Raw genomic sequence first — 16,087 nt, forward strand, 5'->3', positions numbered from 1 at the left:
CCCCGCTTCTCTAGTAGCACTTGCAAACTGCCGAGGAGGATACTGGTTCCCCTCCAGTATTGATGCTAACCATCCTGTTCTTCTGAATGGAAAGGCAAGTAACGTAAGCTTGCCCATGAATAACAGGCCTTACTCCACATCTAAGGCAAGTAATGAAAGCCTTCTACTTCCAAATACTTACATAGTCTCCATAACTTTAAACTTCTGACAACATTTTTATGCACCAAAATATGTACAACTTTAGGTCTTATACGAGGAGAATAATCCACATCACATTTGTTCTACTTAAGATTCTGGTAGCCTCAATAAAATTGAGCTCACGTCATCGGTCTGAAGACAATAACAAGTCCGATTTCCTCCCACAATCCAAGGAGATAGCAGTTGTTAGGGTAATTGGTCAGTGTAAATTGTCCCATGATTAGGCTAGGGTTAAATGTGGGGTTGCTGGGTGATGCGGATCGAAGGGCTGGAAGGCCCTATTCCATGCTGTATCCCAATAAACGAAAACAACCTAGGCAAAGTCAGAGAATAAACAATATAATCTACTCTTCTCTAGATAATTTGACAATTCAATCATTCTTCACATAAATTACAGTAATGGGTTTTCGATAAATTTGCTTGTGAAGGATACAGAAGACAGACAGATACACAAGACAATCCAAACACAAATTTGTACCCAAAGTTGCTCTCCATTAAACCTTCTTTGCTCTGGAGGTAGATTAAGTGATTTCCCATCCAACAGCATTGTAACCAGAACACACGTGGCAGTCTGTACATAAATGTCTCTTCAAAGATTATGTGTACTATTTGCTCTAATTTTTCTTACATTGTCACAACAAGCATCAATGTTTGTTAGTTTTTGAATAGCTTAAAAAAAGTAGTCCACAGAAGGACTTTGGCAGATTGGGAGAATGGACGAGAAATGACAGATGGAATACAGTGTAGGGAAGTGTATGGTCACGCACTTTGGTAGAAGGAATAAATGTGCAGACTATACTCTAAATGCAGATCAAATTCAGATACCAGAAGTACAAAGGGACTTGGGAGTCGAAATTCTAAGGTGTAATGATCAGGCTTTTAAGGCATTGGTCAGACCGCACTTAGGGTAATGTGAGCGGTTGGGACACCTTATCTTAGAAAGGACGTGCTGGCATTAGTGAAAGTATAGAGGAGGTTCACAAGAATGATGCTGGAAATGAAATTATTAACATATTGTATGAGGAGCTATTGACAGTTCTGGGCCTGTACACATTGGAGTTTAGAAAAATGAGGGGGGATATCATCGAATATTGATGGTATAGAATTGAGTGGACATGGAGAGAATGCTTCCTTTAGTGAGGGAATTGAAGGACCAGAGGGCACAGTCTCTGAATTTAAGGACGTCCCTTAACAACAGAAATAAAGAGGAACTTTGTCAGCCAGAGGGTGGCGATTTTGTGGAATTCATTGCCACAGATGGCTGAGAAGGCCTAGTCTTTGGGTATATTTGAACACTGGGGGGGTGGTTAGTCTCTAATAGTGGTACAAAACAGACTTTAATAGATGCTTTCATTTCTTGCTAGTGCTCAATTCCATGTTCATCTCCTTTGTCTCTGACAGAGTAATCATGGAGTAATCTAGTGCAATAAACATTCGATCAGAATTGGAGAAGCTAACGTGATCTGTATTTGGGTAGATCAACACTTCAATAGTTTGTGAAGGTGTTTCTGTAAAGAATGACATATCATTTCACGTTTGGAAAATATTTCATCTTAAGGGCAACACTGTATCTCAATACATTCAGGTGAACTAAGTCATGCAATGAAGGTATATTTATAACTGACTACAGATGTCCCCTGCTTTACAAAAGTTCGCTTAATGCCACTTCGCTTTTACGAAAGACCTACATTAGTACCTGTTTTCGCTAACTGAAAGAAATCCAAAGGGGATTTTTGCTTTTATGAAAAAAGGCACTGGCTTTAAACTTGTGTTTACCCTGAGGAAGACTACAATGACCGTGAAGCCCTGCGCGGGCTGGTGTGCACGCATGCGTGTACGTGCCAATTTTTTTTCTACAAATCGGTTTTTGGCTAAATCTTCCCATTCTGGTAAGTGAAACTACACTGTACATACATTATTTCTACTTTATATAGAGAAAAGGTGCCCACTTTAAACTTGTGTTTACCCCGAGAAAGTCTACCACGACCGTGAAGCCTTGCGCGGGCAGGTGCGTGCATATGCGTGTACGTGCTTTTTTTTTAGGTTTTATGTGCTATTTGGTATGATTTAGTAGGTTATTTTTTGGATCTGGGAATGCTCAAAAATTTTTCCCATATAAGTTAATGGTAACTGCTTCTTCGCTTTACGCCATTTCGGCTTACGAAAGGTTTCACAGGAACGCTGTACTTTCGGATGGGTGGGGGGGGGGCCTGGATTATTTTAACTTCAGAATTGGATTAGAAATTGGTTTACTGTTGTCACATGTACCAAGATACAGTGAAAAGCTTGTCTTCATACTGTTGATACAGATCAATTCATTACACAGTGCATTGAGGTCGAACAGGATAAAACAATAACAGTGTGGAATAAAGTGTAATAGTTATAGAGAAAGTACAGGTAAACAATAAAGTGCAATAAAGCAGACTCTGAAGTCAAGAGCCTATCTTATTGTATTAGGGAACTATTTAATAGTCTTATAATAATGGAGCAGAAGCTCTCCTTCAGCCTGGTCTTGCTTGCTTTCAGGTTTTTGTATCTTTTGCCTGATGGGTGGAAAGAGAAGAGAAAATGTCTGGGGTGGTAGAATCTTTGATTATGCTTGCTGCTTTACTGAGGTAGTGTAAAGTATAGACAGAACACACAGATGGGAAACTGGTGTTCGTGATGTGCTGAGCTGTGTCCACATTGCTCTGCAGTTTCTTGCAATCATGTGCAAGGTAGTTGCCACACCAAGCCACTATGCATCCAGATACGGCACTTCCTATGGTACACTGATAAAAGTTGGTAGGAGTTTTCAGCCTCCCGAGGAAGTAGAGCTGACTGTGACTTCAATGTGGTTGGACCAGATCAGGCTATTAGTAACGTTTATTCTTTGGAACTTGAAGTTCTCAAACTTCTCGACTTCCACACCATTGATTTAGACAGGACCATGTGCACTGCACCCCTTTCTGAAGTCAATGACCAGCTCTTTTGTTTTGCTGAGATTGAGAGAAAGGTTGTTGTCATGGTAACATGTTACGGAGTTCTCTACCTCTTTCCTGCGCTCCGATTCATTGCTGTTTGAGATATGGACCACCATGCTGGTATCATCTGCAAGCATGTAGATGAAATTAGAGCATCATTTGGCAACACAGTTGTGTGCACAGGGAGTAGAATAGGGGGTTGAGGATGCAACCTTACGGAGCACCAATGTTTGGAATCATAGGGGAGACGATGCCACCTTACTGGTCAGGGAGTCAAGAGTATAGTTGCAGATGGAGTCATTGACTCCCAGGATCATAGTTTGCTCTGAAATATAGTACTAAAGATTCTTTATGAAATAATCTACTTCCATAAAGAATGAACAGACTTCGTTTGGACTGACAATGAATTGCACTTTATCCATTACTCTGGTGAATTCACTTTTGCTATAGACGTTTTGCTGCACAGTCAACCGTCTCTAGAAACTTGAACTTATCACCCTTCATTTGACTACAGATTGACATAATATACTGGTTGCCAGGGGGAGAAAGAAACTCTAATTTAGTGCTAGCAGTAATTGTATGGCTAAAAACACTATAATCTTGGCAAATATAACCAGAACATCTGGAGTCACTAAGGAGCCATCAAAATCAGGTGCCTCTTGGATCTAGACCTCCGAGTTACATTTCTCCTAGGAGACGTGCAGGTAACTGATCCAGGGCCAGTGCAGCTGCTTCCAGTCTTGGATCCTCTCCTCCTCTGTGGTTGCATCATTCAATCCTCATGATCTTTATCTGACAACCTTGTTGCAATATGCATTTTCTTAAATTTATAAACAGGGCATGCTTAGTATTGCAGTGATATTACAATGTGATTTTACTTTGATCAAATCTCATCAAGACTTTTAGAAAAAGAAACTTCTAGCAACTGAAATGAAACCTGCTTGCTTCTCAATTATTTGTCCAGTTTCTGTTTTAATAGGAAATATTATTCATAGGAAAAATAATAGCAAATTAACAATTCTTTTTTAGTATTTCTATTTTTCTCATGCTTATTACCACATGAACAAGCTTCAAAAAGTGCTACCTTGTTTAAAAAAAGGGGTTTGCAATTATTTGAACAGGGAATTTTTCCATAATGGCCATTATATGAAACATACATTGTGTTGAACCCGACTACAGCTGGTATCATACTTACTGTCTGAGAGTTCCCACAGCCGCGGAGGAAGATCACTGAAATACTCATGATTCAGTGCCGATAAAGCTGACAGTCTTTTCTTTGGGAAGCACTGTAGAAGTTTGGAGGCAAGATCTTCAGCATGGGCCACATAATCTAGTCTGAAACATAACAGCGCAAAAGGATATTATTTCTATTTGCAAGGCATACTATAGTGTCACCCAACACAATAGTTTAATGTAAATAGAACCAGCTGTAGAGACTATGAAGAAATTAGTAATATATAAGTGAAGTGTTGTGCAAATGATTTGCATGTTTAAAGAAGCAGTGCTTATCAAGCAAAATATCTGAATATAAAGTTATCAGAACACCACAAAAGCATCAACTATATTACATTATCTCAAAATTCCCAAAACATGAGGGACAAATGGACCTCCACGGTTTCCTACTGTAGTTTGCTCATGAATCTATCTAGAAAATTTGTTGGAAGTCAAAGAATAGAATTTTCACAAGCATGAAAATAGTCCGGTAATTAACAATTAGTCTAAATAATTGGTATAACTTCTTAGGCTGGTTTATATACCAAAGTGTTGGGGGAAAATTGCACATGCCAAAAAAACAGTCCAGCATTTTTAACTTTACATCAATATAATTCACCTCTTAATCCTAGATAAATAGCATTAAGTAGAAAAGGGACTCACAAAGCGCTTTTTTTTTGATAATGTTTCTGCACATTAAAGCAGGATAATTAATTTCCACATTTTCCCACATTTCCTTTGCCAGTCAGAGCTCCTCCCTGGATCGATTTCCCTCCATGTGTTTACATGCCTTATAATCTACCCAAATCTTTTGATGATATCTGTACATGTTCCAAATTGTGAGAACATGTTTCTTGCACATGAAAGAGACTTTGTTGCAGACTGTTGGAATTTTATCTATGGCTAGGTTCAAAAACAACCACATCTATAAATACATACATTTTCAATCAGTAACCTCATGCCAGAAAAGTTTTTCCAAAGCTAACTGACAGCCTTGGCTTCAAAGCTCCAAAACTGAACAACTGTGACACTTAACACCATTTCCTTGTAGTCTTCTCCTTTATAATCCCTAATGAACTTTTACTTCAGGTTGATTGGGAATTTTTCTCATGACTGCTCCTACAAATGGAATGCCAGTCAAAATATCAGTAAACGTCAAGCTGACAGTGTGATGATTTTAATCACTCCTATCAATCTCAAACTTGTCATCACTTATATTAATTATATAATTGAAGAACCAACAACTGCATAGTTTGTTGGATCTATGCTTATAAATGTAGGCGTGATCCACATTACGCTTAGCTTAAATCCACCATATATTATATGAATCATAAAAGGCATAATTCCTTTAACCACATTTCCTTATCCCATAATGGAAAGCAAAATCTCCCAAAGTACTCTAACAGCTCCATATGTTTGAAACGGTACTTGCTGGTTTGTCACTTACATCCCTCCTGTGTTATTCTCGTATGGAAAAAGATACAAAAGTACACTTATATTGAAAAAAAATTCAATAGTCTGGTCTAGTATATATCCTTTTCATACAGTCACAGCAACAATGGAAAATAATACAGCCACTTAAATTTTTCAGAAGAAATGGATTACTTTGGAAGAAATGCACAAGAGTGGCAAGGTGAGAGTTTCTGAAGAGAAGGTCCATATTGACACATTAAAAAACAGCAAGTAACAAATTCACTGCAAATACTAATGGAGAATTGGATTGCTCTGTGAGCTGGCATAGACCGGAAGAGATGAAGTCACTTTCTTCCATGTTGTAATTCAAATATGGACAGCACAGAGTTCTAGATTCACCTGCCAACATCTTACTAGTCAAGCTCTTCCGGATTTTTGTATATTTCACTAAGACTAACTCTTATCTTTATGAATTCCAGGGAACATGCACACATTGTACTCAATACTTCCTTAAAAAACAACACTCCTCATACCAAATTAATACAGTGAGCCTTTGCAGCATTGCCAAGGCAAGTATGCCCTTCCTGAAATAGGGAAACCAAAACCAACACATTACTCCAGGAGTGAATATAGAACATAGAATAGCAACAAGGCCTTCAGCCCATAGTGATGTGCCAAACCAAATAACCAACTAAACTAATTCCCTCTGGCCTAAACAACACCCATATCCTTCCATTATCCTCACACTCATGTCCCTATCCAAACATCTCTAAAACATCTCTAATGTACCTGCCTGTAACACCACCCCAGGCAATGCATTCCAGGTACCCACGACCTCAAGGCCATATACTGGGAACCTACAGCGACCTTTGCTTTTGAAATGGAAGGAGCTGAACATTTCACAAACTAACCATTTTTCTCATTTGTCAAGCATCTCCTGCCTCATTTGCGGAAGAAATGCAGTTCCCTTCTGACCTTAATAACCAACTCAGAACCCACAATCCCAAAGAAGCAGCAAGTCAAACCCAAGGGATTGCTAAGAAGGTGTCTCACTGGTAGAGAGACCTGCTCAGGGAACCTCATGCTGTGCACTGATAGATCATTTTTTTTGCAATGGCCATTTTAATTATCAAGTGGAATCATTTGAAATAAATGAGCAATTTCCCTAATCCTTTCAGTTTAATATGAGTAGCAGTTTTCAATGACTGTTCATTACTTCTCCTGGTAGCTTTTCAAATGTTTCAAACTCCTTATTATGTCTCAACAATTCCAACACATGTTTGCAATATGAATTTTAACAACAAAAATAACACTTCAACATAATTAAGAAAGTAGAGTTAGTATTGAAAGGTTGTTTCACTGGCTGTAATAGCTAAAGCTGGGGCATCATCAATTTAGTATTGTAAACTTTAATTCAACTGTTGATATTTAATTGATTGCATTAATTGAGGGCAAATATGACAAAGAATGCACAATAAACAATAGATATAAAAAACAAGGTTTAAAAAAAAACAGAAGGATACTTGAGTGCATGACCCACAAGATCTTTAAGGTAGCAGAAGAAATTAATAAGATGCTTAAAGAAGGCATCAGCTATGGATGTGGCCTGAGAAACAGAAAGTTAAATATTCAGAATACTTCACCCTGCAGGGGGAGTCTTAGAATGGAAAGCACGGTAGTCATATTAGAATTGTATAAAATATTAACTAGGCCACAACTGGAAAACCGTGTATATTCTGGTCACCACACTACAGGGAGCAGCATAGAAGGCACAGAGTGGATTTATGAAAATGTTGCCAGGGAGCGTTTTACTTATGACAAAACACTAGCTAGGCTGGATTTGATTGCTTTGGAAAAGAGACAGTGGAGAGCTAACTGAGGTGTACAAAATAACAAGAAGCTTATTTTAGTGGATGGAAAGAACATACTTCCTAAAGCAGAATGGTCAATGAATAGGGGTTGCAGATTAAAAGTAACCGGCAGCAAGTTTAAAGAAGTGAGAAGTTTATTTTCCACTAGAGCAACAGGTATCGGAAACTCACTAACAAAAGAAAATCTGCAGATGCTGGAAATCTGAGCAACACACACAAAATGCGACATTTTGGCCCGAAACGTCGACTGTACAATGCTGGCTGGCCTGCTGAGTTCCTCCAGTGTTTTGTGTGTGTTGCTCTGAAACTCACTGCCTGCATGAATAGAAAAGACAGAAGCTCACATTGCTTTTGGAAGACTTTGACAAGCAATTGTACTGAAATCCACAAACACAATCGACAATGGATCGAAGTCAGTTAATGCTGAATATCGATTTCTTGCCAGGAATGGATGTAATGAGCAGTGTGGCCTCTTTCTACACTGGAACATAAAAAACGGGAGGGGTAGACTGTCTGACCCTTCAACTATTCATTGAGAAAATGGCTGACACTCCAGTGCTATCTTCTAGCACTATCCCAACATCTCGCTTTCCTTAAATGTTCAGAAATCTACTGATAACTGTTCAGAGTGAACACAACACTTAGCAGAGTAGTGCATTCCACAGGTTCAGCATTCCAGAGTGAAGAAATCTATCCTCTTTCAGTCCAAAATAATCTACATTTATTTTCAAACTAGATTCCTCAGTCAGGGAAAATCCTCCCCGCATCTAGATTGCCAAACCCTTTCAGAACTTCAGTACAATATATAAAAGGGAAAAAGCAAGTGAGGACAAATGAGGGAGATGCTTACAGACAAAGACAGGAGAACTTGCAATGTAGAATATGGAACTGGCAGAGGAATTAAATAATTATTAATCAACTAACTACAAATATGAAGAACTGAAACAAGTTAATATGGTTCAAAAATAAGCTATTAGAGAATTTGATCTTGAAAGCTCAAAAATCCAATGGACTCAATGATTTACATCCCAGAGTTTAGAAAGAGGTAGCATTAGAGCTAGCAGATACTCTTATCATATTCCTCTAAAGGCTTTGAGGATTCTGGAATTGTTCCTATGTATTTTTAGGCATCCGTCAGTCCCGTAAGACCATGGATTTGCACCTTGGAGGGTTTCCAGGGTTTACATGCTGTAAGTCTCCCCTCTCCATGCCACCGATATTGTCCAAGGGAAGGGCTTGGCACCAGTGTCGTCACAGAGCAATATGTGGTTAAGTGCCTTGCTCAAGGACACAACACGCTGCCTCAGCTAAGGCTCGAACTAGCGACCTTCAGATCACTAGACCGACGCCTTAACCACTTGGCCACACACCAACACATGGATTGGCAGGGAGAAAATGAGACTACACTTTTTAAGAAGAGCATCACAGAAAGAAAGCTAGCAGCATGTTAAATGAATGTCTGTAGATGGGAATTCGTATGGGAATGGATGAATGGCTTGCAAAGATTATTAGTATTAAGGTACGCTAACAGATTTATAAAAGGAAAGAAAACCACATTTAATTAATATGACACAATCATTTGTGGATGTGAGCATTTCACAGATTCACTACTCTCTGGCTAAAAACATTCCTCCTCATCTCTGTTCTAAAAGGTCGCACCTCAATTTTGAGGCTGTGCCCTCTAGTTCGGGATACCCCTACCATTGAAAACATCCTCTCCACATCCACCCTATCTAGTCCTTTCAGCATTTGGTAGTTTTCAATGAGATCCCCATGCATTCTTCTACATTCAAGTGAGTGCAGGCCCAAAGCTGCCAAACGTACCTCTTATGTTAACCCCTTTATTCCCTGAATCATCCTCGTGAACCTCCTCTGGACTCTCTCCAATGATATTCCAATGGTATTAATCACCACAGCATCCAGGAGACCTTGAAAGGGCCATGCCTTAAAAAGGTGGCATCCACCATTAAGGACCCCCCATTACTCAGGACATGGCTTCTTCTCATTGCCACCATGAGAAAGTTGGTTCAGGAGTCTGAAGATACATGCTCAACATTTCAGAACAGCTTCTTTCCCTCCACCATCAGATTTATGAACGGACCATGAGCCCATAACACCTCCTCAGTATTTTTTTTTGTTTGCTCTCTCTTTGCACTACTTGTTTAATTTAATTTATATATATTTCTTACTGTAATCTATAGCTTTTTAATTATGTTTTGTAAAGTACTGCTGCTGCAAAACAGCAAATTTCACAACATGTGCCAGTGATATTAATCCTGATTCTGATATTTCAACAGTTTGGTTAGCAGATGCCCTCTGCCTCAGTCCTACAGAGAAAAAGGCCTAACATCCTCTTACATAAACTAAAAACAGTCCTATTTATTTTTGCTTTCCTAGTTCTCTCAAAGGGTCTTGAAACAATGCATGAACTCTGCTCTCTTCCCATGGATGCTGCATGATCTGCTGTGATTTTCCAGTATTTTCTGGTTTTATTTCAGATTTCCAGCACATCTTTGACTTTCAACACAATGTGACCTATTTGTTACATTCCCTTTCTATCAACTGAAATAGATCTTTAAGGGAACATTAGTGGCCCAAGCTTGAAGGAGAAAGAGAAGATGCAGAATGTTACAAGCACTCATTCGTTTGCTATCTCCCTACCTGCTTAGCAGCTGTGCTTCAGAAACAGGACACAGAATTTATTGCTCAAGCACCCGAGGCAGAAATACAGCATTAAAACGACAATTGATTACTCACCAAAGACACCTCTCTTATGTTTTGGAAAATGTCCACAGATAACCCCTTTCTTAAAATGACTCAGCATAAAAAAAGAAATAAAGGATTAACTTGTAATTGGATAAATCTTATCAGGCCAAGACTGTAAGAGAGAATATATCAGATCATTGGAGAAACCTTCAAATGAAAGTGCCTGGGTTTGTGGTTTTGCAAAACAAAAATCGTAGGTATCAATGAACTTGCATAATCACCACTTTTGTACAAATATAATTTGATATTTTTAAGTCTCGGTCCTTATAAGTCCAAACTTGATTTCATACAGTCTGACCTCACAAGAGCAGGTACTCTAAAGCAAGGCCACCCTGTGACCACAGTTATTAGCTAGTCACTAACTAACATTTTATAGCAAGTTCTGTACAACCTGGCCTATGATAAAAGGAAAACATTCCACAGCAATGTTTCTTCACATATTTATTTCCTCATGTATTGGGCTCATGCCAGAACTTACAAGAGACAGAATACGTCAAGAAACAGAAGTAGCTAAACTAAACGGTTGGCATGCTCTACAGTTAGTAATTTTTCCCTGTCTTTGGCTGCAAAGGCTGATCCCTAAAGGAATTTGCTCAGCCCAGAAAAGCTGATTTTTTTTAAAAGATGGTCATCGGGAACAGCTGCTCTTAAGCAGACATGGTTTGTTCTATTAAATCACTGTAAAATGCAGCTGTCTTCAGTGCAATATCTCATCTGAACTTTGAAAGCATTCTCAGTGCTATAAACATTTCAGTAATGTCATATAAATTGTACTCTGGCAGACACCTTCAAGTCAAGAATTTGAAAAGGTTTCCTCTTTTTAAAATGTAAATAGGAACTGGTGTGTGGTTAATTTATTCATTCAGGGCTTCACCAAGAATTTACTGGAATGCTACACGTCATTCTGCCAAATACGAAGCACAGATGACCTCCTGGAGCCAGAAGAGTCAAAGGTCATTCATCATGGATAACCTGCCTTGTCCAGATGAGTTTCTACTGTTGAGCAGATTGTACTGAGCAAATACAAAAATAACTAATGAAGAAGCAAACAATAACACTGTTTAAATTTTTGAAAAGATATCCACTTATCTAGATGTATGCAATGACCAAAATGTTCTAATATTTTTAAACAACATTAATATATCATATATCAATTAGCCTCTCTTAATTATAAAATACTACATTTTAATGAATGTTTTAATTATTGAATAATTGCTCCCTGAAAGTTCAAAGATCAGGAACTCTTCATGCTTATTGTCTGGGTGTAAATATGCAAAGTTCTGATATTAGCAACTATGCCATGTGTTAATGTAATGCTATGTAGTTGCTTATTATAAGACATAAAAGGCTTACTCTATTGCTTCCTGTTTTGGGCATTGCTCGGTAAATTGCTGACCTAATGAAGAATATGCCTTGTTCTGTATGTGCATGCATCTTTCTTCAAAGCACAATATTTCACCCATCGGTGTCTTCTATGAGAGAATGACTATAGAACTTTACTGATTTCCTCCTCCCTGACTCAGAGGATAACAGAGTAACTACAGTACATCAAACATGCCCTGATATACATCAACTATCTCAGCACTGACTGGGAAATTAACTTTTTTGGTTATGTGCTGCTTACCACATCAACCAGATGAACCATCTTGTACAACTGGAGTACTAAAAAATATTAAATATTTTACCTATGTTCCTGGAGGTAACCGTGAAGAAGCATAAAATAGTAGCAACGTGAGATTTGAACTCTCAAAGGAACAACATCGACTTGTTGGAACCAGCAGCACAGCTCAGCTCCATGCCAATGTAAAAGTAATTACAGTGCCTAATTAGAATAAGTTACTATGTAGCCGTCTTTCAAGTTAAATCACCAAGAGCATTTCTGAGCTCCCTTGAGCTGCTGAAAGATCAAATGATAGAAAACTAAAACTTGGCTAGTGGTCAGAATCTACAAATGGAAAGAAAATATCTTTTGCTTTTAATGTCTTTGAAGGAATTTTTAAAAAGCCAATTCCCCATAACTAAAATCAAGTGTCAAGTATTGACAGCATCTGTACTGTGCACAAGACCAACTTCTTTCCTGTCGTTCTGCTGTCACAATTCTGGTGCCAGAAACACTCCTTACCACTCATTTCTTTGAAGATTCTCCTTAAACATTCAAGTTGGGCTTCAGCCTTTCTAATGATCTTGGAAAAGAGGAAGATAAAATGACAGCTGCACAAAATAGGGCTTCTGTGCAGACAGCCAGTTGTTGTTGGCCTTTCCCCTAACTTTTCTACAGCAACTACATGCTGAGGGGTAAAAAGTAGTACCTAAAGTACATGCCTACCAGCCATCACATGTATTCACTGCTCATTAAAGCCAACATCACCAAATTCAGCAGGTAAATGCAACCAGCAGCACAGGAAGCATTTATCACCAACGACAAATGTCTTACAGCTTTTTGTCAGACTAATTATGTTTAAAACATCAGAAATCCAATCACTTTGATACTGTACCACTTACCATGACTACATATTCTGTTGCTTTTTATCTTATAATTGAAATCCATCTTAATCGTTAGTTGAATGATCTATTTTAATTTGGCTGCACCTAAGAAGATTGGATTGATTGTTGCATTTTAAGACCACAACACCAGGAGCAGAATAAAGCCATTCAGTCCTTTGAGTATGCTCAACCATTTGATCATGGCTAATTTATTTTCCCACCCAACCTCATTCTCCTACTTTCTCCCCGTAACCACTGACACCCTTATTAATCAAGAACCTATCAACCTCCACTTTAAATATACCCATTGACCTGTCCTCCACAGATATTAGCAACACTGAATCCCACACCTTCATGACCCTCTGGCTAAAGAAATTCTGAACTATCTCTGTTCTAAAGTGATAGATTTCTATTCCAAAAATGTGCTCTTTGGGCCTAGAATCTCTTGATTTGTTTAGTAACTCCAAAACATGTAACTAATCAGAAAGGAAACACAGAGCCAGGAATGTATGTCTTAGTTTTTGTTTTTTACTTTAGCGAGATGGACACACATGACGTGGTGGCGTGATGACATATGCCATTCATGTCATTTCATATGTAACCCGTAATGAATTATTTAAACAAAGTGCTTAATCAAATGATAAATTAACAATTTAGCTCAAATATTACTGAAATATTAAAACACAACACTCTTCTATGCTTACCTATAAAATCTAGCTCAATATAGAAAGCATCTCAGCTTTTATATAGATTACACACACACACACACACAAACACAATACTATATACTTCTTGACTGGGCCGAGGGGGGGGGGCGGGGGAGGGAGTCAGTCTGCTTGATGGGAGAGACTTGTGGCTGTGAAACAATCTCAGGTTCTGGGACCTCCTCCGCGGTGGTTGTAGGAGTCCACTCTGGGACTGCAGGAACTGGTTCTGATAGCTCTGAATACCTTTCGGATGCATGTGTTGGTATCGTCTGAACAGTGCATGGCAAGCTGCTCGATCTGCTGAGCTATTCCAGGACACCAGACGAAGCTTTGAGCCAACGTTTTCATTTTGACCACGCCTAGATGAATGGAATGCACTGTAGCTCCTCCAACACTTCAGCTCTCAGCTTGGATGGTACAACAACTCACAATCCCCACATAAGGCAACCCCCGTCAAGGGCAAATTCATCCCCCGCACTGGTAAAAATGGGGAAACTGAAGTTTCTGCTGCACATTCCAGCCATTTTGAGTAGCCATGCAGAAGAGAGACCATGTAGGGTTCTTTGGATCACTCTGCTGTAATAGGGAGACTTTCCATTTGCATCAGGGAGAATACATCAAGAGGAGTGTCCTCTTTTGCAAATTTTTCAGGGAGATTTTTTTTTTCCAAAGGTAAATGGGACAATCTATCAGCATCTCCATGATTAGTCATCCTCTTGAAATCAACCTTTTAATTGTGTCCTCCAAGAAACCAAGCCCATCTCTACAGTCGTGCTCTGGAAAACCCCATTGTGGATTGATAGTGGCGGGAAGATGGCGGCACGACACAGCGCGCAGCGGCCACTCCGGTGGTGATGTCTGTTATCTGTCAAGTAGGGTGCCGTGCACAATCCTGATTTGATGGAGATGGACGTGAGAGCACGGAGCAACATCTGGTGAAACTTCTGAAATGCCTGCTTCGCTGCTGCTGCTAACTGTGTGATCCAGGATCTCCAGAGGGGAAGGCCCCGAGTCCTCGGCTTTGCTTGTTCCTCGGCGGCCGGGGCGGGGTCAAAGCGCACGGCAGAGGATGGTGCTCGGAGAGGCTGTGTCGGAGGGGATGGTCGGAGGCTTGAAGTTTTCGGACGGATTCAGAGTCCGCTGCAGTTGGGTGCTTCCAATGGTGCTGCATCGGCAAGTTGGCGGTGCTTGGAGGTTCATGGCGGGGAGAGTTCCTCCCTTCTGCCGCCTGCATGAGAGGATGAGGCTATCGGGACTTTGATACTTTTTTTTACCATGCCCATGGTCTGCTCTTTATCAAATTATGGTATTGTTTTGCACTGTTGTAACCATATGTTATAATTATGTGGTTTTGTCAGTTTTAGTCTTAGTTGTCCTGTGTTTTCTTGTGATATCATTCTGGAGGAATGTTGTATCATTTTTTAATGCATGCATTTCTAAATGACAATAAATGAAAACTGAAACTGAACTGAACTGAAATGAAAATGGGGCGTTCACTTCCATCACTCATAACATGTAACATGACTGCACCTACACCATAAGGCGAGGCATCACAGGCAAGCTTCCCTGGATGATTTGGATCATAATATATGACTACAGTGTCCAACACCACCATTTTGTTTACCATCCTGAAAGCTACCTCACACTGTTTTGTCCACTGCCTTTTCTTCCTGACCTGTAGTAAGGAGTTCAAGGGGTGGAGCACAATAATCAGGTTTGGCAGTAACCTGTTACAGTAATTGACAAATCCTAAAAAGGACAGCAACCGTAACACAGATTTTGGTCCTGGTGCATCCACCGTTGCTTGAATTTTCTCAGTACACTTGGATAATCCTTGTGCATCAATGGTGTGACCACAGTAAATGATACTTGGTTTATAGAATTCACAAATGCATCATCGGATCATGCTCTGAGCCAATAACCTTCTAATATTTTTAGCACTGTTTTGAGATTTTGGAGATGTTTCTTGTCATCCTCGTCAGTAACAATGATGTCATCCAGGTAATACTTAGTGTCTGAGCAGTCTTGCAGCATCTGGTCCATAGCTTTCTGTCAGAGTGCAGGTGCAGATAATACCCTAAAAATAAGCCTATTATAGTGATAAAGCACCTTATGAGTGTTGACGGTGAGAAACACATTGGATTCTTCTTCCATCTCCATCTTTAGGTGGACCAACGTAATTGATTTACTTGTTTATTTATTATTATGTTTTATTTTATTTATTATTATTATTTCTCTCTCTCTGCTAGATTATGTATTGCACTGAACTGCTGCTGCTAAGTTAACAAATTTCACGTCCCATACCGGTGATAAAAAACCTGATTCTGATCTGATCTGATCCGAAAACTAATTGAAAGGAAACATAGAGCGGGAAAGCATGTATTAGTTTTTGTTTTTTTCACTTTAGCAAGATGCACACACATGATATGGTGGAGTAATGACTTGTGCCTTTCACATACTTTCACACATAACT

General features: G+C 39.3%; 1 protein-coding gene across 3 annotated transcripts in view; it reads right to left on the bottom strand.

Annotated features, from left to right (window-relative positions):
- The window catches only part of cdk14 (cyclin dependent kinase 14), a 648,395-nt gene that overhangs the window by 167,557 nt on the left and 464,751 nt on the right, over positions 1 to 16,087 (bottom strand). For all 3 annotated transcript variants that reach the window (XM_063044119.1, XM_063044121.1, XM_063044120.1), the window contains one exon: positions 4,357 to 4,496. In XM_063044119.1, the coding sequence (XP_062900189.1) occupies positions 4,357 to 4,496 (140 nt within the window). The remainder of the gene's footprint in view (positions 1 to 4,356; positions 4,497 to 16,087) is intronic.

Source organism: Mobula hypostoma, chromosome 3 (genome assembly GCF_963921235.1).
Source record: "Mobula hypostoma chromosome 3, sMobHyp1.1, whole genome shotgun sequence".
Taxonomy (NCBI): domain Eukaryota; kingdom Metazoa; phylum Chordata; class Chondrichthyes; order Myliobatiformes; family Myliobatidae; genus Mobula; species Mobula hypostoma.